Source organism: Leptodactylus fuscus, chromosome 3 (genome assembly GCF_031893055.1).
Source record: "Leptodactylus fuscus isolate aLepFus1 chromosome 3, aLepFus1.hap2, whole genome shotgun sequence".
Classification (NCBI taxonomy): domain Eukaryota; kingdom Metazoa; phylum Chordata; class Amphibia; order Anura; family Leptodactylidae; genus Leptodactylus; species Leptodactylus fuscus.
In genome coordinates this window covers 74,555,184-74,581,392 of record NC_134267.1, presented here as the reverse complement: position 1 = coordinate 74,581,392, position 26,209 = coordinate 74,555,184, and the positions used below count along the sequence as shown (strand labels likewise).

General features: G+C 40.2%; 1 protein-coding gene across 2 annotated transcripts; it reads left to right on the top strand.

The window, feature by feature from the left end:
* The first annotated feature begins 80 nt into the window (after positions 1-80).
* On the top strand, positions 81-26,209 carry TSNAX (translin associated factor X). 2 transcript variants are annotated; one of them, XM_075267804.1, is made up of 6 exons: positions 81-325; positions 2,912-3,028; positions 6,000-6,114; positions 19,458-19,588; positions 23,751-23,863; positions 25,416-26,209. In XM_075267804.1, exons 1-6 carry the CDS (start codon positions 307-309, stop codon positions 25,800-25,802), a joined length of 882 nt encoding a protein of 293 aa, XP_075123905.1. In that variant the 5' UTR covers positions 81-306; the 3' UTR covers positions 25,803-26,209. The 2 variants fall into 2 exon arrangements, with proteins under 2 accessions (XP_075123905.1, XP_075123906.1); XM_075267805.1 differs by having other exon boundaries at positions 84-325; positions 2,930-3,028; positions 25,416-26,208.

Genomic DNA, 26,209 nt, shown 5'->3' with positions numbered 1-26,209 from the left:
TGTCGCAATTCGCTGCGTAAAGCTGGGCTGTGAGACACGTTACCGTCTGGACTATGGATGGAGGCGGAACAAAAACCAAACTACACTACCCATGATGCCATGCACAGACAGCCGGAAGCCAGCTGTGGAGAAAGCTTGCATGCCAAACAATTGCATAGCGGAGACCATAACATTACGTTTAAACTGTAAATAAAAAGTTATTTTTGGCCATTTAGCCATTGTACAAGGTTTAGGTATTCTACATGCACATTGTAGCCGTTCTTCGGCTTGCGGATTGAACAGAGTAGTTTGGAAGCCGTGGTCAAGATGAAAATGAACAAGAAAGGTAAGTGAAAGCATTTGTTACATGTACCACAGCCTGTCTGTCAGAGGAACAATAGGCCATAGTAACCAGGCTAGTACACCTATAGGAATGGAAGCGTGTGCTAGGTGACACAAACCCACCACATCCTGTCCAGCCTGCATGTCATTGCTTCCCTGCCTTACACTAATCACCTTCCCGCCAGAGGCATTTTTAAATTTTTGTTTTTGACTCCTAGCCTTCAAAACGCCATAACTTTATTTTTTATTTTCCTGTTCACAAAGCCATATCATAGTTAATCATTGAAACTCAATTTTTTTCTCACTAACACGTCTCTAACTTTAGACGTCTTCTCCGTTCCGTATAAATCCCGGATTTCGTCGGTATGCAAATGAGTTCTCTCGCACCACTGGGGGCATCCCCTATGCTGCGAGAGAACTCTCCCGCGCCGCCTCCATCTTTTTCGGGGAACGTCCTCTTCAAGCGTCTTCTTCCGGCGCTAGCTTCAAACTTCTAGGGCAAAGCTGACTGCGCATGCCCGTCGTCCACAAGAAAATGGCCATTTACAATACTATGTAAGCGGCCATTTTCTTGTGGCTGGCTGGCATGCGCAGTCGACTTTGCCCTAGGCCTAGAAGTTTGAAGCCAGCGCGTGAAGAGGACGTTCCTGAAGAAGATGGAGGCGGCGCTGGAGAGTTCTCTCGCAGCATTGGGGACGCCCCCAGTGCTGTTTGAGCGCTGGGGCCCGCCCACAGTACTGTTTGAGCGCTGAGGCCCGCCCACAGTGCAGCGAGTGAACTCTTTTGCATACCGACGAAAACTTGTATTTATACCGAACTGTGGCGCGGAGAAGAATAGCCTTTCTTAAAGAGAACCTTTCATGGGTTTGAGCACAGGCAATTTTATATACTGCTGAAAAGCCGACAGTGCTCTGAATTCAGCGCACTGTCGTCTTTCACAATCTGTGCCCCGGGTGAAGAGCTATCGGTACCGTAGCTCTTCACAGTCAGAAGGGCGTTCCTGACAGTCTGTCAGGAACAACCTTCTTCCTAGCAGCACCTATAGCGCTGTACTGTGTGAACGGAGAGGAACGCCCACTCCCTCTTCTCACAGTGTTAGTCCATAGACGAGTACTATCAGGGTATGAGGCGTTCCTCCCCGCTCACACAGAACAGCGCAATAGGCGCTGCTGTGAAGAAGGACGTTCCTGACTAACTGTTAGGAATGCCCTTCTGACTGTGAAGAGCTACGGTACCGATAGCTCTTCACCCGGGGCACAGATTGGGAAAGCTGAATTCAGCGCACTGTTGGCTTTCCTGCAGTATATAAAACCGCCTGTGCACAAACCCATGAAAGGTCCTCTTTAAGGCTATTCCAACGTGTTAGTGAGAAAATATTGAGTTTTAATGATAGGATCCCTTTAAACCCCTGTAATGACCAATGACCTACATGTATGTCATTGATCACGAGGGGCTCTATGGAGCGGGCTCAGTAATTATCGTACCTTCATTAGTCGCTTTATCCTTCTGCATTAGCAGCGCTCAAGCAATACCATTTTTTTTGCCATTTTCTATTGTTCCTTACTACTGTCTATCCAGACAGGTGGTCACGGTGCTGAGCTGCAGCTTATATCTCCAGCCCCCAAGGGATCCTAGCCCCACTGAGGATCCACCCATTATGGATTTCGCTATGCAGCAGAGGTGCAAATTTTTAACCTCTCCTCTTTAACCGTGATCAGCAGAGACCTAGCAGCTATTGAGTTGGAGGTGAGGGGCTGCCATATTTAAATAACCATCATCCACCATACTAATATGGCAGAAGTCAGGAAGGGGTTAAAGGAGAACTTTCATGTCCGCTAAGGGTCAATGCGCCCTGTCAGTTGTGCTGGTATCTACTGTGATTCCAGAGATAATGGTGTCTTTAGTTTTGGCAATATCACTTTACGGTCACAGGATCTACCCTGACAGCTCAGAGTCATTAGCGGATGGTGAGAAACACCCCCCCACACACACACACACACACACACACACACTCACCCACCCAAAATGGTAAAACATTTTTGTAGGGAAATTTTTGGTATGTTCTGTATAATTATCATTAGATGATGAATTAGTCCCACTAGGACTATGAATCATCTGACCTGATAGCCATAACTAATCAAAAACAAGTTAAGGGTGTCAGAATATGGTAAATAAAACTCTGCAATTTTTATATCCCTGGAATCATATCAAAACATAGAATACAGGTGACGGGTCACCTTGGCTGCACGGTGAATGTCGTAAAAACAAAGCGCATAAGAAAGTCGCACAAATGCACTTTTTCTTCAAATCCACCCTTTTCTGATTTTTTTCCTAGGTTCAGAATAATAAATAGTAGCATCATGAAGAACGATTTGTGCCACAAACACATTATGGCTTTGAGAATGGAAAAATAAAAAAGTTATGGGGGTTTAGAAGGGCGGAGGAGTCGAAAACGAAAATAGAAAAGGCCTGACACCTCTCTCATGACGTGTGCTATAGTAAATAATTTTGCTGTCTACTAAAACAGACACGTGAGGAGTGGTGACAGGTCCTCTTTAAAAATAATGTATGTAAATTATAATCTGAATAGTCTTGTTTTCACAATTAGGACCTGTGGAATTAAAGTGTTCTGCCCCTGATTTTCAACAGTCTCCAAGGAATAACAGTAATAATGCCGACTCTTCACCTGTGATCAAAACTTTTAAATGTAAGTATCTTTACTGTAAATTACTTTTATTATCAAGGTCATATAAGGTATATAAGCAGCAATGTGGAAAATATTAAAACATAACCTTTAATTGAAATAAGTAAAAAATGGTACCCAAATAAACTAATCAAAAAATCTCAAAGATGGGCTCTTTATTATATATACACGGTGGCCGTTAGATATAGAAAATGTTGTGCCATACAATATTAGAAACCACTGTACAGTATTCTATTAATAATCCCACTGATTTTGACGTAGAATGCTTTTTAGATCACCAATTTTAGTATCACACCCAGCCACTATGTATATAGGCTAGACGAATTATATTACAGCACATAGATGTCATATGTCAACAATACATCAATGTGGGACAAAAATGATCGAAAAAAATGGTTTGGTCTCACCATCGTACTCTAGTGGAACACATAGTCTCTGTTACGTTGTAAGTAGGACCTTCTGTATAGCCGTCGACTATCTCTTACTCCAATCCAGTCCCTCAATCCCAGAGACTCTTGCCTTTACAAGGGCAGTTCACATCTGACCCTTTCAAAAACGCTTCCTCACCCTATGTGTTTCGTCATTTGTGTAAAATGACTCATCAGGGGACACGTATCATACTAATATGTGTCTAGGTAGCTAAGGTAGTCCCTCCCATACAACAATCTATTATAGACTACTCTCTCCATCGTCTGAGTGACAGTACATGGGCATCCCGCGTGGAGCTTATAAGGGTAACTCTGACATTGTTTCTGGTGTCAGGGTTTTAAATACCCAACAACCAGTATAAACAAACACATTAGCAAGTACACATTGTGCTGTACTGTGAGAGGGGGCGTTCCTCACCGCCCAGCCATGACGCTAAGCTGTGACGAGTACTATCAGGAGTAGTGCAATAGGCGCTACTGTGAGGAGGGATGTTCCTGACAGACTGTCAGAAACGCCCTTCTGACACTGAAGAGCTACAGTAGTAGCACCAATAGTTCTTCAACAGGGGCACATTACGGGAAAGTTGAATTAAGCACACTGTTGGCTTTCTATCAGTGTATTACACCACATGTGCCCGAGGTAGTGAAAAGCCCTCTTTAAGATGGACTGACACTACATCATCAATTGTGAATGTAAGGCAGGGTTAGGGTTACAAACCATAACCCTCACCATTTTACAAGATTTGTCTGGAGCGAACTGGAAAAGATTCTCATTCGCTCTAGTGCCTGAAACTAAGACCAACCCCAAAAATAAGCCCTAATCCTTTTTTTCAGAGAAATAATTAATATAAGACCTATCTTATTTCTGGAGAAACACCTTAATACATCCCAGCGTTAATGGGTCTCCATATCATGTGACAATTTTCTCACGCACATAGACCTCAATGTTTAAAATAAATAAATAAATATTGGTTGCTGTTCATCTGGTATACTTACTTTTTTAGAGAGAAAGTCCTGTAAGTCCGACTTTTTTCTCTGCCCAAAAGAGCAGATACCAGATGGAAAAACTCCAAACATACACCTGCGGATGGTTTTTACTTTCCATTGAATTCAGCATTTGAGGATTTTGAGACAGATTCAAAAACTATCTTCATACAGAGACCCAAACACAGATGCAAGTGTGAATCCAGCCTTAAAGGCTACCTGAGTTTTTATGAAAAGTTTAAATATCTGCTAGGTCTTGCTGGGCAGTCTGTTCTATGGCTGTATAAGCCTTCATACATGATGTTTTATCAGTTTTTTCTGCTGCCAGTAATCAGATTATGATTTCTGTCTCAATCTGTGGGTGAGTACAATAAGGAGCAGCCTGCCACCCTTCCCTATCCATTGCTGATAATATTCTGCCATTCTGCAAGGAATAGCTATACAATTGCAAACACATACCCAAGTGACCATAATATCCAAGAAGACAAAGTATCCAAAAGTCCAGGAACACTGGACTGTAGCCAAGGTAGATAAAATCCAAGAAGATAAATCCATGAGCACACTCATTAAAGCTGTTTGCTGTCCAAGAATAATATCCCATCTGTAATCACACAAGCAGCCAAAAGTCGATACAGAGATGAATTTTCTTATATCGTAATCTGTGATATTTGCAGAATCCGCAGTCTTTTCAACACGACAGTTTGCAGACTGTGGAGCTCACTGTGGAATATATAATACTGTGTGGGGAGCCACTATAGAGTGCATTATACTCTCTGGGGGCTCCTTCACCCCTTTTTTTTTTATAGAAGACATGCAGTATTAGTACAGGGTGTTATAACATTGCATAGTCACTGTAAAACAGACCCCGTGCGATGTAAATACTGAACAATAATTGTTCAAAAGTACCAAATGCAAACTTCTACCTTTCATTACAAAGTTGTTTGTATTATTGAAAACTCTATAAAGCCCCATTTATACAACTGTATTTTGCAGATCCGAAACTGTCCACAATTGTGGATCCACACAGTATTAAGGTTAGATTGCCGTGTTTGCACTTTGTGATAATTTAATGGGTTTTGGTTTGCAGTTTGGGCACTTGTCTTTAAAAGGTTCACCATCACTGCCCTATGGTAACCTTTTTGATACATTATCGCATATAGCTATTTTTCACATTTAATGTGTTATCTTGGTGTTGGTATTACATTCATTTTGAACAAAATCATTTATAGTTGTATCACATGCAACCCTTTGTGGCCAAATTGTACTTTGTTGCTTCTTTGGTTCACATGATATATTTGTTTCCTAATTTACAGTAAGTATCACATGGCCTGACAAAAGCCTTCTGACAGAGCTGAAACTGAGTGAATAAAAAGGTTTTTTGTTGTGTTTCTTTGTTTAAAGTCATGTTTGCTAGAACACGTTTCATAATATTTAGAGGTGCTGTTTTTCTTTGTATATATACAAACATGTTTTAAAACCAGAAAATCTGTAATAAAAGGACCTGAAATGGCACTTATGTGCTTATGCTATTTTATTTCTAAAATAATGATTTTTCTTTTCAGCTTTTCAGGGTGAACTAGATGCAAGGCATGACAAGCATGAGCGACTTGTAAAAATTGGCAGAGATATAACAATTGAAAGCAAGAGAACAATCTTTCTCTTACACAGAGTGATCAGGTATACCACTTGCTACGAACTTGTTTATGATTCTGAATCTTTTTTTTCTTTTTTTTTGTTAAACCATAATTTTTATTAAACGATTTTATATAAGAAATGGCAAAAGAAACTAATAAAATAACTAGAGTGAGGCTAGCCGCCACATCTCCAAGCAATAACGTAGACAGAAAAGCATAAGTTTTAAATAATAGCAATATGTAATAAGTCAGAAGATAAGGGAAAGAACAAGAAGGTAAAAAGGAGGGGGAATCCATGGTCAGAAGTCGTTTAAAGGGATTCTACCATTAAAACCTCTTTTTTGTGGATAAGACGTCGGAATAGCCTTTAGAAAGGCTATTCGTCTCTTACCTTTAGATGTGATCTCCGCCGCGCCATTCCTTAGAAATACTGTTTTTTACCGGTATGTAAATTAGTTCTCTCTCTGCGTCACCTCCGATGCTTGCGCAGTTGGCTCTGCCAGTGAAACACTAGTAGAGCCAACTGCGCATGGCGGCCATTTTTGGGAGGCCGCTCTTGCTCTTGTAGTTCAATGCAGGTGCGGCCGACCAAAAATGGCCGCCGACCGGCATTCGCACTCGGCTCTGCTGGTGTCTCACTGGCAGAGCCAACTGCGCAGGTGTCGGAGGTGACACAGGAGGAAGACGACAGAGAAGGGGAGGATCCAGCCAAAGATAGAGGCGTCGCAAGATCGTGTTCTCGAGCTGCAGTGGGGACGCCTCCATCGCATTTTCAGCGCTGGGGCCCGCCCCCATTGCTGTGAGAGAACTAATTTGCATACTGGTAAAAACCGGTATTTCTAAGGAACGGCGCGGCGGAGATCATATCTAAAGGTAAGAGACGAATAGCCTTTCTAAAGGCTATTCCAACGTCTTATCCACAAAAAAGAGGTTTTAATGGTAGAATCCCTATAAGATGCAATATGTATACCAGGGGTCCAGGTGAACTGGCATGCGTCCACCATGTTATGGTGGCTTGCTAACAGCTTTCATTCTGTCAAGATGTTGAGGGCTCAAGGTGGGGGCGGACTATAGACCTCCAATAAATAAGAGTCTTTGCAGCCATACATAGGTAGAGGAACAACCTGGATAAAGAAATCATCTGTCAGTGTCTTGACCTCCCTCCAGTAGCCCAGGATTGACCTTTAGCATTCAACACTGCCTGAATCCTTCTGGGCATGCTTTCAATCAGATTCAAGCATATCTCGGCCAACATCTCATTCCAGGTCTCTTCTACAAATTCCGAATGTTGGTGGATACTGGTCAACTCACTCAGGCAGAAATCCAGCTTTTCTTCAACTCTACCCACAATTGTTCCGTTGGGGGACTGTGGGGAGCAATTTAGCAACTCTACTTCATTGCCATTAAACCATTTCTTCGCTAATGTCGACATATGCTTTAGGTAATTGTCCTGCTGCAACACTATGTTATCCTTTTTGTACCCATAGTACTCGAGTGTACAAAGTAACTCTTCTTGTAGAATTCTCATGTATAGCTCAGCATTGAGACTGCCATCGATACTGGTCAAGTATGCAACACCTTTGGCTGTGAAACAACCCCATATAATCAGATTTCCTGTACCAACTTTGACAGTTCGTTCAATTTCTCTATCCATTACCTCCCTTTTTCCCTCCAGACCTATTTGCACCCATCTGAACCCTGTCTATTGACTTCTGTCTCATTGCTCCAAATCACCCATTTTCAATTTTCTACTGTCCGCTTTCATATTTTTTTGCAAATTCAAGCAGACATTTTCTATGACTATTGAGGTTGAGGCTTCTTCACCTTTTTGTGTGCCACCATTCCAGACATGTGTAATGCCTTTTTCACGGTGCTTGCGTGGACGACAGTGATCTCACTATTAGGAAGTATATGAGCCACTTCCACTGTTGAGTTTGTTGCACCAGAACTGATAGACCTTGCAATGAGCTGACTTGTTGACTCTGATATTTTGCCTGGATATCTACCTCTTGGCATTTAAATGGATGGATAGACTTGATTTTGTATTCTTCCAACTGTCATGGCACTCTCATGATGCGGTTTGGCAATTTTATTGGCCAAAAGACCACTATCGATGAGCTGGATGATGCTCTTTTTTTCTTTTCGGGAGATCTTCATGACTGATCGTTGATTTGAACCTTTCGCTTGGGAATCAATCAAATAACACACTGAGCAATTAGGGAATGTGAGAGCAGGTTGTAATTTGTTGTGTACAAGAAGAAAAAGATTTTTCCACCACCAGGAGTAAAACAGTATCAATGACAAGAATCTGCATAACTATTCATATGCTATAAAGTTGCAAGTCAAATTTATGTATGAGATAGCCAAGATGATTGTCTATAAAATGATGGTAGTCTCACATTCAAAGCTGTAGTGGATGGTGAGATATGGAGCCTGAAAGTGAAAAGTTCAAAACATTGTTAACCTTTGACTCTCATCATTGTAAATTTGAAGTAATCTGTTAAAAAAAAAAAAAAAAGTTGAAAAGTGAAAGAATAATGTAAAATAATAAACATTATGCACAAATAAATAATTTAATGGTCTTGTGCTCTATTAGTTCAGAACACCCCCCCCCCCCAAAAAAAAAAAAAAAAAAAAAAAAAATCACTCCTTAAGGAATAAGAAGTGATCTTTTATTGGCTTTTCTCAACAGATGGAATAAAAGACTTATTTTTTGGCTTGCTTCTTTTGTGCTGTGCAGGATAGCACTGGAACTCTCCTATTAACTTTGTAAATGTATAGAACAAACGCTAGGGAAGCAGTACAGTCAATTGTAGTCATAAAGGCCAAAAAAATCAGCTCTCTAGATATGCAGTGAAGAAAAAAAAATCAATGTGATGTTATTGCAATTGGCTATTGCTAGTGGAATAAAAACCATGTTAGGGGTTTTTCAGTGCAGATCTGGAGTGCTGCCTTTTTTTTGCCTTTTTGTATATTATATTAACGATATTATATCTATAATTCCAGCACTAAACGCAGATGTGATCTGTGTTTTAAAGTATTGTGCACAGTATAAACAGATTGGAAATAAATATGACACAAAGGGTTAAAGGAAAATAGAATGCAGCGCACATAAAAAAAACGGAGCCTACCATCTGGACTGCGTGTAAGGCAGTTTATACTGCCATGTTATTATTTTATCTGGACATGCTCTCCATTAGGGTTATCGGCTTTATTTCTCCTAAGGAGCTTAGTATGTATGAGCGAAACGCGTAGAGATAATGATGAGTATTTATTGAGATACTGATGATTATTTATTAATAGCGGCCATATCATTTTGGTGCAGACACTATTAACAGCCATTCCTATAGGGATTATATTGGTGACTACTCACAAGGGGTGGCTATATCAGTATAGTGCAGTCACTATCAATGGCTACTATCATTGCACACAGATATACAATACATGAATATTAACCTTTAATCACCAATAGGATATTGATATTGGCCATTGACTGGGTTATTTGTTTTGAGCATATGCATGAGTGGTGGTAATGATCCACACACTGAGTTCTAGCCAGTAGTGATTTGGTTAATCGCATAGCTGTACTCTGTATCTGCAGATTGGATTGCATGGCTCTACATTTATGTCCCAGACTTCATCTCTCCCTTTATCGCAGTTAGTTTTCCAACATATTGATATTCTGAGATACTGATGTTTATTCATTAGGAGCGACTATATCATTTGGTGCAGACACCAACTGTAGCCATTCCTATAGCAATTGTATTGGTGACTATTCACTAGGAGTGACTATATCAGTATGGTGTCATTGTATAGTGTCATACAGTATATTATCATTGAATTTCGATATGATATACTCCCTCCGCTATACAGTACACTGTATATACAGTATAGTGTCATACAGTTGTCAGGGTCTGGGGTTGCTAGGTGGGGTGGCATAGACACACAAGTCCAGTTTCTTTTAGTCCAAAACAAAGGTAGAGTTTATTTTCACTCAAAAAAAAGTAGTGCAGCAACAAAAGGAAACAATACAAAAATAAATACCTGCCCGGCTAGGCTCTAACTAAACATAGAATAGGTTACCTCACCTTGATGATTACTGTTATTCTTAACAGAAATCCAAAAAGCCAGTAGAATCATTCAGGACACAGCTCCCAAAAAAATGACCTCTCTGTCAACTCTCCAGCCAAGCTCTGCCAAAGTGTTGCTGCTGGAGCTGGCTTCTTAAGCCTCCTTGACGAGGAGACTCTCTGCAGCTGAGTTGCTGCCGGAACATCCCCAAAGTGTGGACTGGAGGGGGGTGGAATGACAGGTCCCACTACCAATCCTACCTGCCATTCCCAAAAATCCAGCCCAGTACTGCGCATTTACCAAAATGCTCAGCAGACAAAAGTTGTCTGCTGAGAACAAACATTCCTGGAGTTTTCTCATCTCACCCACCTGAGTAGTCTGGGTGAGATGTACACCCCCTCCATTACCTGACCAGCCATCGGCTTACACAGTACATTATCATTGAACTCAGATATGATATACTCCCTCCGCCAGGACATTAACTGCCAATTTTTTTTCAATAATATGGGAAATGCACTGTGAAAATAATCTCGTGTGCGCAAGGCAATGCATGCATGTGATCAGTTTAGATTTTTGATATCACTGGCGACATCCTGCTGGAGCACATGAATGTCCTGTTTCTACTCCACAAGGACAGATGGCATTCGTAGGCGGGTTAAAGTACCCGATTCCCATTTGGGGATCATGGCAGTTAATGGGTTAAAAATGGGTTGTGGCTGGGTCTTCCAGCAGGACAATGACCCACAACTTAGAGCCAAGGCAACAAAGGAGTGGCTCAAAAAGAAGCACATTAAGGCCATGGAGTGGCCTAGCCAGTCTCCAGACCTTAATCCCTTAGAAAACTTATGGAGGGAGCTCAAGCTCTGAGTTGCTAAGTGACAGCCTCAAAATCTTAATGATTTAGAGATGATCAGCAAAGAGGAGTGGACCAAAATTCCTTCTGACGTGTGGAAACCTCATCATCAACTACAAAAAAAACATCTGACTGCTGTCAGTTTTGCCATGAACTATTAAGTTTTGTTTGATCAAATACTTATTTCTCTATGATAAATGCAAATAAATTTATAAAATTTATAGAATGTGATTTTCTGGATTTTCTTTTTTTATATTCCATCTCTCACTGTGAAAATTAATCTACCTTTAAAATTATAGACAAAACCCTTTTAGCTTTGGAAATCTCAGCATAATACCTTTTGAAATGCCGTATGTTTCCCTATAGGTATAATGGAAGCAGAAAGTCAGGAAACCTGCAGACTTTCTGTGGAAAGCAGTATGGGAAAAACCACGATACCTTGCTGTTGCGGTTTTGTCCTCATGCCTTTTTTTTTGCTGCTGCCCATTATGTGTGGCCTTAGCCTAAAGATGCTATACGTTGTATGTTACATCCTGTTCAGCTTGGACCATGAATACTCTGCAACCTATGAACAAATTACCTCTTAGGGGATATATTATTTGACAAAAATATACATAGAGGAGGTTCAGAAAAGCCAACAAGGGAGTAGGTGAATCTCTTAGTAGGCTCCTAAACCCCCAGCCACTGATAGAGTGGCACAGTACAGTCACTGCACTACATACAGGTAGGCAGCATATAGCATCTCGTGAAGTCTATTTGACAATATAATGATTTGGGAAGAATAAATAACAAATTACCCAGTTGCATTGGGTGGCTAAAATGACATCTACGCATGGAGACAGGCCAACCACTATCCTCTCTCTCTTTGGGCTTCGTCTCCTTAATGTCAGTATGGGGGTCCCTTGTCACTAGTCATCTTGCTCACAGTTATTTATAGTCATCTTGCTCACAGAACTAAGTAGGCCCTAATCAAAAGTAAGAGTGAGTCAACAGGCTACAGATAGGTTTACAAGTCAGAAATGGTCCAAGGGCTAGAATATAATTCACTGAGGGGTACCTACTCAAATAGAGGTATGATCACTGAGTGGAGTAAACCAAAATATAGCTTTTAATAAAGATGTATAAAACCACACACTCAATGTTAATATCCAAAGCGTATAAATTGGTGAAACCAGTGTTAACAACTGAGGTGATCTGATTGGCTATTCATGCAGGGAGGAATGATAACCACACCCACTGCCTATTAATCACTTACTTAGTATATAATCATCAAGAAAATTAGTATAGTGAAAATAGGACCTTATAACCGCTACACCAGGGGTAGGCAACCTTTTTTGTTCGGCGTGCCGATTTAAATTAAAAAATCAAATATGAGGTCCTCGGAGTGCCGGGCAATAATTGTAAAGCTGACGACACCTACACTAAAGTCATATAGCACAAACCACAACATAGAGGTGCCGTCATTCTGTGCTCCCAGCCACATGCACTTACCACTATTTGCCTGGATACACATGTTCTTTTCCTTTAGAAGCAATGTAAGTACATGCGTAACCCACAATTAGTGGTAATGTATGTGACTGGGAGCAGAGTAAGGTCATACCTGTGGCAGTGGACACTAGCTGTCGGACACCGACGGTAGTGTGAACGCTCCCTAAGTGAAACGCAGATTCATTTCAGTCACTTTTAGTTCCTGGTGGTGCAGTAACAGAAAAACCCCAGCCAGGAATTAATGGGTGTCACACTTTCAACAAAGTGAATGCACTGGTGCCCAGGAACTGGATTTGGCTTTAATTGCATCTAGTTACAGTGTCACCACCCAATAGAATCACACTAAGGCTGAGGCCCCACATTACAGAAATGCAGCTTTTTTTATTGCAGATTTAGCTGCGTTTTTTTCCGTCAAAGCCAAGAATGGCTAGAAAAGGAATGGGAAATATATAGGAAGCTTCTTATATGTCTCCCTCCTGCTCAATCTACTCCTGGCTTTGGCTCAAAAAAAACAGCAAAATCTGCAACAAAAAAAAGCTGTTATTGCAACGTGGGGCTTTAGCCTAAGGCCCTCACGTTGTTGGAACACAGCTTTTTTTGTTACATATTTTGCTGTGTTTTTCTGAGCCTAAGCCAGGAGTAGATTGAGCAGGAGGGAGACATATAAGAAGCTTCCTATATATTTCCCATTCCTTCTGTAGCCATTTTTAGCTTTGGTTGAAATAAACCGCATCAAAATCTGCAACAAAAACGCTGCGTTTCTGCAATGTGGGGCCTCAGCCTTGCGCCTCCTGCATACAAATGGCACGGATGTGGTTTTCACTGACCTATATGTTAAAATGAATTGACAGGGCTGCAAATGCAGACAGATATAGGGGATGTATAGGACAGATATAGGGGATGTATAGGGCAGATATAGGGGATGTATAGGACACATATAGGACCTGCTCAATAGTTTTCAGCTCTTCAATTTGGCCCAGATACACAGCCACAAAAAGAATGGCTGTATATATGGGTCAATTGAAATATATAGGTCTGTACTTTATCCACAGTTGTAGATAAAGAGTCTGGTCATGTGCATTGCAGGTTACAACTTAATGTGCCTCATATTAACCCTATAGAGACACAGCTCAAAAGTGACTTGAGGACCAGGCCTCTTTTTTCAAAACTGACATGTGTCACTTTAAATGGCAATAACTTTGAGACGCTTTAACTTACACAAGTGATTCTGAGATTGTTTTTTCGTAACACATTGTACTTCATGTCAGTAGTAAATTTTTGTCAATATGTTTTGTCTTTCATTATGAAAAAATAGGAAATTTGGTGAAAATTTTGAAAAAAATGCAGTTTTCAAACTTTGAAATTGCAAGCCTTTCAAATAGAAATCCATACTACCCAAATTTTTTCATAAATATAATTAACCATGTCTCTGATTTATGTAGCAATCAAATTTTAATCACCCTTTCATTTTTTTCAGATATTATAAGGCTTACAAGTCAAGCAGTAATTTTCCAAATTTTCAAGAAAATTTCCAAAACACATTTTTCAAGGGACCAGTTCAGTTCTGAAGGGTACTTGAAAGGCCTCTCTAATAAAACCCCCCGAAAATCACTCCATTCTAAAAACTGCACTCTTGAAAGAATCCAAAACAGCAGTTAGAAAGTTTCTTAACCCTTTCAGCATTTCACAACAATTACAACAAAATGGAGGTCAAATTTACATTTTTCAATTTCTGTCACTAATATATTCATTTAGCCCTAGAATTTACACATTTACTAAGGGTTAAAGGAGAAACTGCACCCCACATTTTGTTACACAATTTCTCCCGAACACGATAATACCCCATATGTGCTGGTACCCTAATGTACGGGCACACGATCGCTCTCAGAACGGATGGAGCGCTAATTGGATTTTGTAGGCCAGATTTTGCTACAATACTTTTCAGGCGCCATGTCCCGTTTGCAAAGCCCCCAAGGTGCCAAAACAGTGGAAACCCCCAAAATGTCACCCCATTTTGGAAACTAGACCCCTCAAGGAATTTATCAAGGGGTATAGTGAGCCCTTGGACCCTACAGGTGTTTCACAGATTTTTTTACCATTGAGATGTGAAAATGAAAAATTACTTTTTTTTTATAATAAAATGTCACTGTAGCCCCAAATTTTTCATCTTCACAAGGGGTTAAAGGAAAAATTGCACCCCACATTTTGTTACAAAATTTCTCCCGAACACGACAATACCCAATATGTGCTGGTACCCTAATGTACGGGCACACGGTCGCTCTCAGAGCGGATGGAGCGCTAATTGGATTTCGTAGGCCAGATTTTGCTACAATACTTTTCAGGCACCATGTCCCGTTTGCAGAGCTCCCAAGGTGCCAAAACAGTGGAAACCCCCGAATGTGACCCCATTTTGGAAACTATACCCCTCAAAGAATTTACTAAGGGGTATAGTGAGCACTTTGACCCTACAGGAGTGTAACAGAATTGGCCCAACAAAAGGAAAAGTGACATTTTTTGCTATAAAATGTTGCTTTAACCCCAAATTTTGCATTTCCACAAGGGGTTAAAAGAGAAAATACACCCCAAAAATTGTCAAGCATTTTCTCCCAACTACAGAAATGCCCCTTATGTGGATGTAAAGTGATGTATGGGCACACTGTAAGGTCCAGAGCTGAAGGATCGCTATTGGGATTTTAGAGGGCAAATTTAGCTGAAATCTGTTTCAGGCACCATGTTGCATTTGGAGAGCCCCTGAAGTGCTAGAACAGTGGAAACCCCCCTCCCCAAATGACCCCATTTTGAAAACTAGACCCCTCAAGGAATTTATCAAGGGGTTTAGTGAGCACTTGGACCCTACAGGTGTTTCACAGATTTTTTTTTACCATTGAGATGTGAAAATGAAAAATTACTTTTTTCCAATAAATCATCCATTTAGCGCCATATTTTTAATTTTTGCAAGTAGTTAGAGAATTAAAAGCCCCCCAGTGTGTCACACAATGTCTCCTGAACACGGCAATACCCCATATGTGGCCATAATCTGCTGTATGGGAACATGGCGGGGCTCAGAATGGAAAGAGGGCTATTTGGCTTTTGAGGGCAGTTTTCTGGTGCCATGTCGCATTTGCAGAGCCCCTAAAGTACCAATACAATGGAAACCCCTCAAAAGTGACCCCATTTTAGAAACTACACCTGTCAAGGAATGAATAAAGGGGTATTATCATTTTGAGCCTAAAAATGCTTCCCAAAAATTAATGTACAAAATGAAAATTTTAATTTTTAAAGAAATCTGCCATTTCGGTGCCCAATACGTTGCACCCACTTCGTGTTGTCAGAGACCTGCACTCCTAAAACTATTAAGTGGGCCATCCTGAGGGGCAAAAAATTATATATGTAGGTATAAACTGCTGCTTGGGCACATAGCAGGGCTCAGAAGGGAAGGAGCACTGCGCTTTTTAGCTTTTGGGGTACAGATTTAGAGGGACTTTCTGGGTGCCATGATGTTTTTGCAGAGCCCTGGAGGTGCCAGTGAACTGGAATTCCCCAAGAAGTGACCCCATTCTGTAAGGGCAATTTTAGGGTCTCTGCAAAAGTGTCATGGCATCCAAAAAAAAACAAACAAACCGTCTAAGTCTGTGCTACAAAAACCCAATAACCCTTCTTCCCTTCTGTGTCTGGCTGTGCCCTAATATCAATTCATACCCACATATGACATTACGTGCATTATCCGGGGTACACCAGTATCATACATGTGTCATATATGTGGCATAAACTGCAGTTTGGGCGCACAGCAGGGCCCAGAAGGGAAGGAGCGCGATGCGGCTTTTGGAGCGCAGATTCAGATGTTTGGTATCTGGACGCCATGTCATGTTTGTAGAGCCTGTAGGGTACCAGAAAAGTGGATTCCCCAAAGGTGTGACCCCAGTTTGAAAACTGCACCCCTCAAAGAATTTATCAGGGGGTGTAGTGAGTATTAGTATCCCAGACGTGACTGCACAGCGGATGGCAAAGAGTGAATATATATAAGCTGTGCGGAGGACATTGCAAACACCGAATTTCCTACTATGTCCCAGTAGCTCCTATAATTGGGGGAGTCACTCTGGGGGTCACTTTGGGGTCACTTCTGGTATATTTTCCCTCGTAAGCTCTAAATCTGGGGTGTCCCCTGATATTCGCTCGCACAGCTTATATATTCCCTTCCTGACGCCGCCAGTTGTATTCTAATGATTTGGCGATGTTTGCGGGTTTTTATTCTTGCATTACTAGATGCTATATTTTCTTTACTTTTCTGGTGACGCAGCCATATAAGGGCTTGTTGTTTGCGGGATGAGATGTATTTTGTAATGACACCATTTTTGGGTGCCTACAACTTACTGAATACATTTTATTAACTCTTTTTTTTGCTGGATTTAAATAAAAAAAATCAATTCCGGTATTGCGTTTTACCTTGTAAATTTTTCGCCATGCAGCGTACAGTATAAGTAACATATTATCTTTATTCTGTGGGTCGGTACGGTTACGGCGATATCTCATTTATATTATTTTTTTATGCGTAACTAATTCTGCAGAACAAAAACACATTTGGAGACATAAATCAATGTTTTTTGCATCGCCATCTTCTGAGAGGCGTAACATTTTTATTTTTTGGTTGACAGTGTTGGTTTGGGGCTTATTTTTTGCGGGACAATGTGTGCTTTTTATTGGTACTGTTGTGAGGTGCATTTGACTTTTTGATCACTTTTTATAGCACATTCTGTAAGGTGAGATGGCGAAAAATCACTACTTCCGGCGGGTTTTTTCCGTTTTTTTTTTCCGTCATTCACCGTGTACATTAAATATTGTTTCAGTTTTATTGTACAGATTGTTACGGACACGGCAATACCAAATATGTATTGTTTTTATTAATTTTTAGGTTTTTTTTATATAATTCATTTTCTATAGAAAAAAAGGGTTTTTGGGGCTTGATAACTTTATTAATTGTTTCAAAACACTTTTTTTTTTTTTCCACTTTTTTTTTTTTAACTTTTTCATGTGTCCCTATGGGACACTTGCATGAGTGAAGCTTGCATCACTGATCCTGTTTACAGAGTGAGTCACAGGCTTCAGTAAGAGCCTGCACGTTATCACTCTGTAAACAGGAAGTGAGGCTCGGCTCGTGCAGACGGACGGGACAGCTTATCTTCAGGAGATCCCGCACAGGATAAGAAAGGTAAGTGGGACTCAGGACTGCCAGGGGTGACTAATCAGACCCCTGGCTACATGGTAGGGATACCAGCACCCCCCGATCTCGCAGCGGGGGGTGCCGGGGATCCCTACAAGATCGGGCAACCCGTTGTTTGCCGTGATCATGTTTGATCACGGCAATCAACGGGTTAAAACCCAAAATCAGCACTCATGTCTGATGGAGGGGGATGGAGCAGGCTGTTAGGTGTCAGATACAACTAACACCTGCTCCAAGAACGCCCGCACTGCGCTGCGGGGATTGTTTACATCCATGTGGTACTATTACCACATCGGTCGTGAAGCACTAGACATCCATGTGGTAATAGTACCACATGGGTCGGGAAGGGGTTAATAGCAGTTAACCCCATCATGTCCCTCACATTAACCCCCTGTGTGCTTTACATAAGGGACACTGATATGTGAGACATATGGAGGTAATAAGTGATTATCTTCATTATATAGATCCTTCATTAGTACCCCCATATGTCTCACATATCAGTAACCCTTATGTGAGCCACACAGGGTTAATGTGAGGGACATGATGGGGTTAACTGCTATTAATGTGTATTAATGTGAGGCACATGGAGTTACTAAAACTAAAGTAATAACCCCAAATGCCTGACATTAATGAGAATAGTTAGTAACACACACGTACCTGGCGTTTTTACTTTCACTTTGCTTCTCCTCCTCAGGGCTGCAGACGGCAGGAGCTCCTCCTCACATGTAGCAGCAGGTCCAGGGAGCCCTTATCCTGTGCAGTGAGAGGCTCACCTCTGATTGGTGGGCAGTGAGAGAAGGGGGCGTGTCCTACGCTCTACCAGAGCACTGAAAGGACGCTCTCTCTCAATTAGTGTATGAAAGCTGCAGGCTGGCTGCCGAGCCAGCAAAATAAGCCTCGCGTGCCAGTCTTGGCACGCGTGCCAGGGGTTGCCGACCCCTGCGCTACACAATAAGTATAGAGATAATGACTGCGAATAGCGCTGTATCACCAACTGGAACGGACTGACAATCCCAATAGTATGGAGTTCCAATGATAAAGATATTATAGTGAACTACCTGATATGGACAAGCATTAGAGTCATTAATTATGCTGGATTTTGTCCTAAATGGACCCTTTTTATTGATTAGTGATTTCACTTGTAGTTCTTCCCTGTTACCTTTAATTGTGATATCTCCGGAGGTCATATATGTGCTTTATTTTTATGAAATTGATCATCTTGGCCATTATCCCTATGTTTCTACGGCATCATGTATTCATAATATCGGGGCTGTACATTAGCTCCTGTTATTTGTGACTTATAGATTTCCAGTGTTATGATACGTACCTGTATTCAGCATTTGGATATTAAAATTGTGTGTGTGTGTGGTTTTATACATCTTTAATAAAAGCTATGTTTCAGTTTACTCCAATCGGTGATCCTACCCAAAGATAAGGGCTAGGTAGCAATCTAATGTGTGTACGTTCAGTTTTATGAATTTGTGAATGGGATTAATTGCCAATGTAAATATAATACAAAAGTAATAACATTCAAAGTAAGTGATGAATTTTCTTGTGCATATATATTAGACAGGCAATCTTGCATATATTAGGTATCCACATGACTTTAATAAGCTAGTGATTATCCATTCCTGGTTTTATTTCTAAAACCTGCATCATAAACTTGAACAAAACCTGGTTAAAATCTGAAAGTGAGTGAGCACCTTTAAAAATGAAATCTCTTAAGTTTGTGTAAACCTTTTACTCTTAATTGCAGTGCACCTAATAAAGACGAAGTACTGAAAGAAGCAAAGAAGAAATTAGATGATATTCGAGGGAAAATAAAACACCTAGCAAAAGAGTTAATAAATGAAGATATGTATCAGTATCACCGAGCTTTTACATTTGGTAAGTGCATTACTATGCATTTCTATTAAGTTTAACCCCTTAAGGACCCGGCCATTTTTCAGTTTCACATTTTGATTTTGTCTTTTTATGCGGGACAAGATGACGTTTTTATTGATATCATTTGGGGAAAGATTTGATGGTTTGATCACTCTTTCTCAATTTTTTATAGGATACTATTCACTGCAATACTACTGTATTGAAGTGAATAACAAAATGACAGCTGTTCTATTAGACGCTGCCTCTGGCAGGGTTCGATAGAACCAATGCTATGACAAGCCTGGAAGCCTTCAATAGCAACCGTTTGCCGCCCTCCGGTGACGTTCAGGAGGGTGGCGATCAGCGAAAAATAGTGGCGCCTGTGCAATTTTGACGCTGTGGTCCTGTTTGACCGCAGCATCTGAAGGGTTGACAGCCGCGATCGGTGCGGGCACCGTCCGCTGCTATTATTGGCGAGTGTTAGTTGTATTATACGGCTGGCATCCATCCTGTATGGAGAGAGCTCAACACCTGAGCTCTCTCCATACATCCTCATGGGACTCGAGACGTAGTAGTAGTAGTAGTAGTAGTATGTTCTGGGTCGCTAAGGGGTTAATTGAAAAGACCACAGACCACCGATAACAGATCTATTGGAAGCAATTATCGGGTTCCTGGCAGATTATTTCCCCTCATTCCCATCCATTGCCCCCACCTGCACTGCAATTGTGGGCTGCAAATACATTGTCATAGCAGCTAGGCCACTGGATCTTCAACCACCGTAATTTTTTCGTCGAAAAACACATATTTGAAGCAACTACAATGACCAGGTCCTGATAGTTTTTTCCTCCTCATTGTCTCCCTGTACTGTTACTCTGGGCTGCTGATGCATTGTGGTGACAGCTAGGCCCCTGGGACTACAATCACTGTACTTCTAGAGGCAGGACGTAATAGGTTGACTATCAGTGTTATGCCAACAGCCATAAATCACTGCATTACATTAGTATTGCAGAGTATTGTAAATGTGATCAGAAGATGACATAATATAGTTCACTACTGGGACTGAATAAAAGATTAATAATATGTTTAACCAATTTTAAAATGTTAAATACAAAATCCCACTTCTACGTAAAAAAAAATTAAAAGCTTGTATGTATTTAACCATGCTGCATTTATAATGTCCTGTACTTATAAAATGTATGTGTTATTTATACATTATGAACACTGTAAAAAAAAAAATATATATTAAAAAAAAAAAAAAAAAAATGCAAACAAAAGTATGTGTGTACCCCAAAATGATACAAAAACAAAGCCCAGCTTGTGCTGCAAAAAAACAAACTAGATATTGATTGGCCTACTCTTAGGATAAGTCATCAATATCAGATCGGTGAGGGTTTGGCACCCATTTGCGCCATTTTCATATGGGTTTAATTTTACAGCGCTCACTGTTTAGTAAAAATGGCATGTTACTTGTATTGTGCGTGTCCGTACGAACACGGCGATACCAAATTTATATAGTATTTGTAATGTTTTGATACCCTTTGAAAAATGAAAAACTTTGCAAAATAGAAAAAAAAATTGTTTCACCACATTGTGACACCTGTAACTTTTTCATATTCACATGGATCTGGGTGCGGTGTCTTTTTATGCGGGACAAGATGACGTTTTTATTGATATCATTTGGGGAAAGATTTGATGGTTTGATCACTCTTTCTCAATTTTTTATAGGAGGCAAAGTGTTGTAAAAAAAAAAAATGCTATTTGGCTATTTTTATTTTTTATTTTCTTTATTTACTTTTATATTTACAGCTAGGCCCATTCTGTATGCCGTGTAGTGGCCATGCCGTACTAGTGCTGCTCAGCCCGCATTTATTTGATTGAGAGCTGAGGGGCAATACCCTACTATATCAGTTAAAAAAAAAATAAAAATAAAGTAATAGCATTTTGAAGATGATTCAAAAATGAAGAATTTTTTTTTCCAAAAAAAACAACTGTTCCTTTACTGATCAACAGAATAAATAAAGGTAACATTATTTAGGCTGTACAGTACTCTTAAATTGAAAATAGAAATCTAGAATTTGGTTATTTTTTTCCTTCCTCTCTAAACAACAAAAGAAGTTCCAGCTTATTTAATAAACATATTTTATTTTAAAAAAAAAAGGGGGACGTCTTTTGTTGTTTTCTTCTCATTATAAGTTCCCACTAAGGCTTTTTTTGTAGTAGCCTTTTCTTTTTTTTATTGTTTTCCTCTAATAAAATTTAGTCAATTTAAAAGCAAAGCAGAATGAAGACAATGAAAAATACAATTCATCTTGCAAAAAAAACAAGCCATCAGTCATATTGGGCTAGAGAAAAAAATCTAAAAAAGGCAAAAATTGGAAACTTAACACTTTCATAAAAATAAAATATAAAGAAGTTTATTGAAAATATTTAACCCCTTAACGGCATGTTTCGATTTTCGTTTTTCATTTTTGACTCCCCTCCTTCCAAACTTCATAACTTTTTTTTATTGATGGAAATTATTGGCAATTATCTAGACATACTCAATAAAGGAGTGGTTCTGCAGATGGGGACCACAGACTATATCTCAGTACCAATGCTTTCTGGCTGATGTTTTGGTCACTTTTGAATGTGGGTTGTGCTTTCACACTCGTGGTAGCATGAGATTGACTTTACAACCCACAGAAGCGGCTCAGGTAGTGCAGCTCATCCAGGATGGCACAGAAGGTTTGCTGTGTCTGTCAGCATAGTGTCCAGAGGCCGGAGGCGCTACCAGGAGACAGGCCAGTACACCAGGAGACGTGGAGGGAGCCGTAGGAGGGTAACAACCCAGCAGCAGGACCGCTACCTCCGCCTTTGTGCAAGGAGGAACAGGAGGAGCACTGCCAGAGCCCTGCAAAATGACCTCCAGCAGGCCACAAATGTGCATGTGTCTGCGCAAACGTTTAGAAACTGACTCCATGAGGATGGTCCACAGGTGGTGCTTGCGCTCACAGCCCAACACCGTGCAGGATGCTTGGCATTTGCCACATGGCAGTGGGTCAGTAATGGTGCCCTCCATGTGCTCGCCAGAGGTAGCCTGACTGCCATTAGGTACCGAGATGAGATCCTCAGCCCCCATATGCTGGTGCGGTTGGCCCTGGGTTCCTCCTAATGCACCTCATGTTGCTGAAGTGTGTCAGCAGTTCCTGCAAGATGAAGGCATTGAATCTATGGACTGGCCCGCCCGGTCCTCAGACCTGAATCTGATTGAGCACATCTGGGACATCATTCCTTGCTCCATCCACCAACTTCATGTTGCTTCACAGACTGTCCAAGAGTTGGCAGATGCTTTAGTCCAGGTCTGGGAGGAGATCCCTCAGGAGACCATCCGCAACCTCATTAGGAGCATGCCCAGGCTTTGTAGGGAGGTCATACAGTCACGTGGAGGCCACACACACTATGAAGCTTCATTTTGACATGTTTTAAGGACATTACATCAAAGTTGGATCAGCCTGTAGTGTTTTTTCCACTTTAATTTTTTTTTTTTTTTTTTTTTTTTTGGGGGGGGGGGGACTCCAAATCAGGCCTCCATTGGTTAATAAATTTGATTTCCATTGATGATTTTTGTGTGATTTTGTTGTCATCACTTTTAACTATGTACAGAACAAAGTATTGAATGAGAATATTTCATTCATTCAGATCTAGGATGTGTTTATTGGGCATTCCCTTTATTTTTTTGAGCAGTGTATTTCATTGCACTCTGGATCCCTTTAGGCAGAAACAATTATCTGTTTGAATGTGGGAAATAAAAAATGAACATTGAGGGAGAAATTAGGCATGGAGGTGTGAGGTGTCTGATCTCCTAGGAGGGATTTCAGAGATTTTTATTGAGGTTCACAGGATGTTGGTCACACAACAGACAGGAACGCAAGCACTGAACTTGTTATCACAATGGGCATCATGTGACACAAGTGTCTATTTTGAAAAGGTTCAAAATATATGAATGTAAGTAACTGGGGGAAAAAAAATTGAGAGAATGCTGCTGATATGTAATGGTAAAAAGACTGTGTCCTCAATCTTCTTCTGTAAGTTTAAATAAGCTCAGCTGCTAATTTTCTTTAATATTTACAGATTTGTATATGATTTGTGTATGATCAATTATATACTCGGTATGAAGTATAATTAATTTTTACCCTGTTTTATTTAGGAATTCAGGAATATGTTGAAGCTGTCACATTTCAACATTTTATTGTCAAAAGAACACTCATAAAGCTCTCAGATATTAACAGTGAATTAATCTTTAAAGCTGGTGACCATAGTGTAAGTATTTTTAGTTCCTGTAATGTATATATGGTTTGAAAATGATTAATTGCATAATTTACCATGATCACTTAGAAATTACTATACATCTTAATAATTAGAACAAGTATCACCAAGTTGTCTCTAAGTTTCACATACTATTTAATTAAGAGTATTTCACACTACCATTATTAATGTCCATTGTTCTCATCTATCATAGGATCAATGACAGACTGTATGATGTTATTTCTCCTTATAACCCTTTGTGAAAATCAAAGATGTGGGGTGAAAATTACATTTAGGGTGCATTCACACTACTGATACGCTGACTGATTCTGAACGTTAAAACACGTTCAAAATCAGGGCGTATAAAGCACATCCCATTCATTTCAATGGAAGCCGGCATACAAGCGCTCCCCATTGAAATGAATGGGCTGCTTTTTACTCTACGAGCGCTCCCATTGAAGTGAATGGGAAGCGCTCGCGTGTACGACTCGCCGTGTTCAATGGGAGCGCTCGTAGAGTAAAAAGCAGCACTAAAAAACCTGGGGGAAATATAGCGAGATTCCAGCACCCTGCCTGTCACCTTCTCACAGGGGGTATACACTCTTCTGAAACCTCATATGTACTGCAAATGCAACATGGTACCTGAAATTGATGTTTGGTTTTGTTGCTCAAAATCACTTAGGTAAGTTAAAGCATTGTAAAGTTATTACTACATAAGATGACACAACTTTGAAAAACGCCTCTCCGTCAGGACATTTAAAACTTGCTGTGGCAGCAAGGAGTCAATCTTAGGTCCCAGACCAGACTCCTGAATAAACACATACCTGCCCCTAAATAACTTCAAACTGCACACAAGATTGCAAATTTAATACAGCCGCGAAACAGAACCTTTTCTCACCTCAGTTTACAACCATAAACTTAAACAGAGTTTTTCATTGGCAAAACACATTTTTAACTAAAGCCACATAGGAATAGCCTTTATAAAATCTATTCTACGCATAGATTGGACCGATTGGAGGCATTAGCGCTGGCTGTCTACTGTGTAACACAGTAGACACCCGGCGGCTATGGCGGCCGCCCGACTCCCGGGCGGCCGCCATAGTTAAACGCCCGACATGCGTTGTACTAGTACGGCGGATGTCGGGAAAGGGTTAAAGATTATCTGAGCCAAGTTTCCCCATTCATTATGTTATTACAAAGTAAAAAGGTTCTATCTACACAGTTAAAGTGATGACATTTGACGTTTTCTGAAACAATAAGATTCTATCTCCAAAAGTCATTGCTTATATTAATTAAAATATAAACAATTTAGATGAAAAAACTCTTCCAATAATTACTTTTATTACTTATTATCAGTAAAAAAAAAATCAGCCTGATTTAGCAATTATAACTTTCAAAACTTCAAGATCAATTTTCCGAAAAATAGGTTGTGTGGAGATAGAACCCTTTTGATCTAACACAGCAAATTGTATGGCTGATCAGTGTAAAGTACAAAGTAATTGATCTCAAAGCTTTGTTTATATATGCTAATTTATAACCTTTATTGTAATCTTTTGTTTTTCCTTAGCACAACATTGATTTAACTGACGAAGATCAACTTTACCCTGAAGACTTCAGCTTTCAGATAACTCCTGTGGATTACTTGCTTGGAGTTGCAGACCTTACTGGAGAACTTATGCGTTTGTGTATAAGCAGTGTTGGGAATGGAGACATTGATACTCCCTTTCAGCTGACTCAGTTTTTGCGTGAAATTTTTGATGGATTTGCATATATTGGAAATTCTGGACCATATGAAATTTCTCGAAAACTCTTTACACTAAAGCAGAGTTTGTCCAAAGTAGAGAATGCATGCTACATGCTAAAAGTGAGAGGATCAGAAACGCCAAAACACATGCTTGCAGATTTATTTGTGTCCAACTGTGAAATGTTTGACCATGGTGAAGGTTTAGCTTAATTTTGCTGCATAAGAAGAAAAATGTCCATTGTAGTGCCTAGTATGAAAATTTGTCTCTCTACTGTCAAGTGAGTGGTCTCAGCAGGGAAGGGAGCTTGACTTAAAGATATCTCTTATCCTTTATATGCCTCCGATTGGACAGTGTCATAGAGCTCAGTATTACATTTTCTTGTCTGTGCTCGTCCAAGACCACCCATTTAATAGAGATACTAATTAGCATATCAGGCGACTGCATTGATTGCTTGAGAGAGGTGGGGGCTGGAGAATAAAAAATTCCAACTGCATCGGTATCAGTTGAACATCCCCTATTAAAGAATGCAAAGAAATAGAAGTGGTGAAAGGTTCTCTTCAATGCTTTATGGTTGTATTCATGTACAATTCAAAATTGTTGCTTCTTTAATATCTAA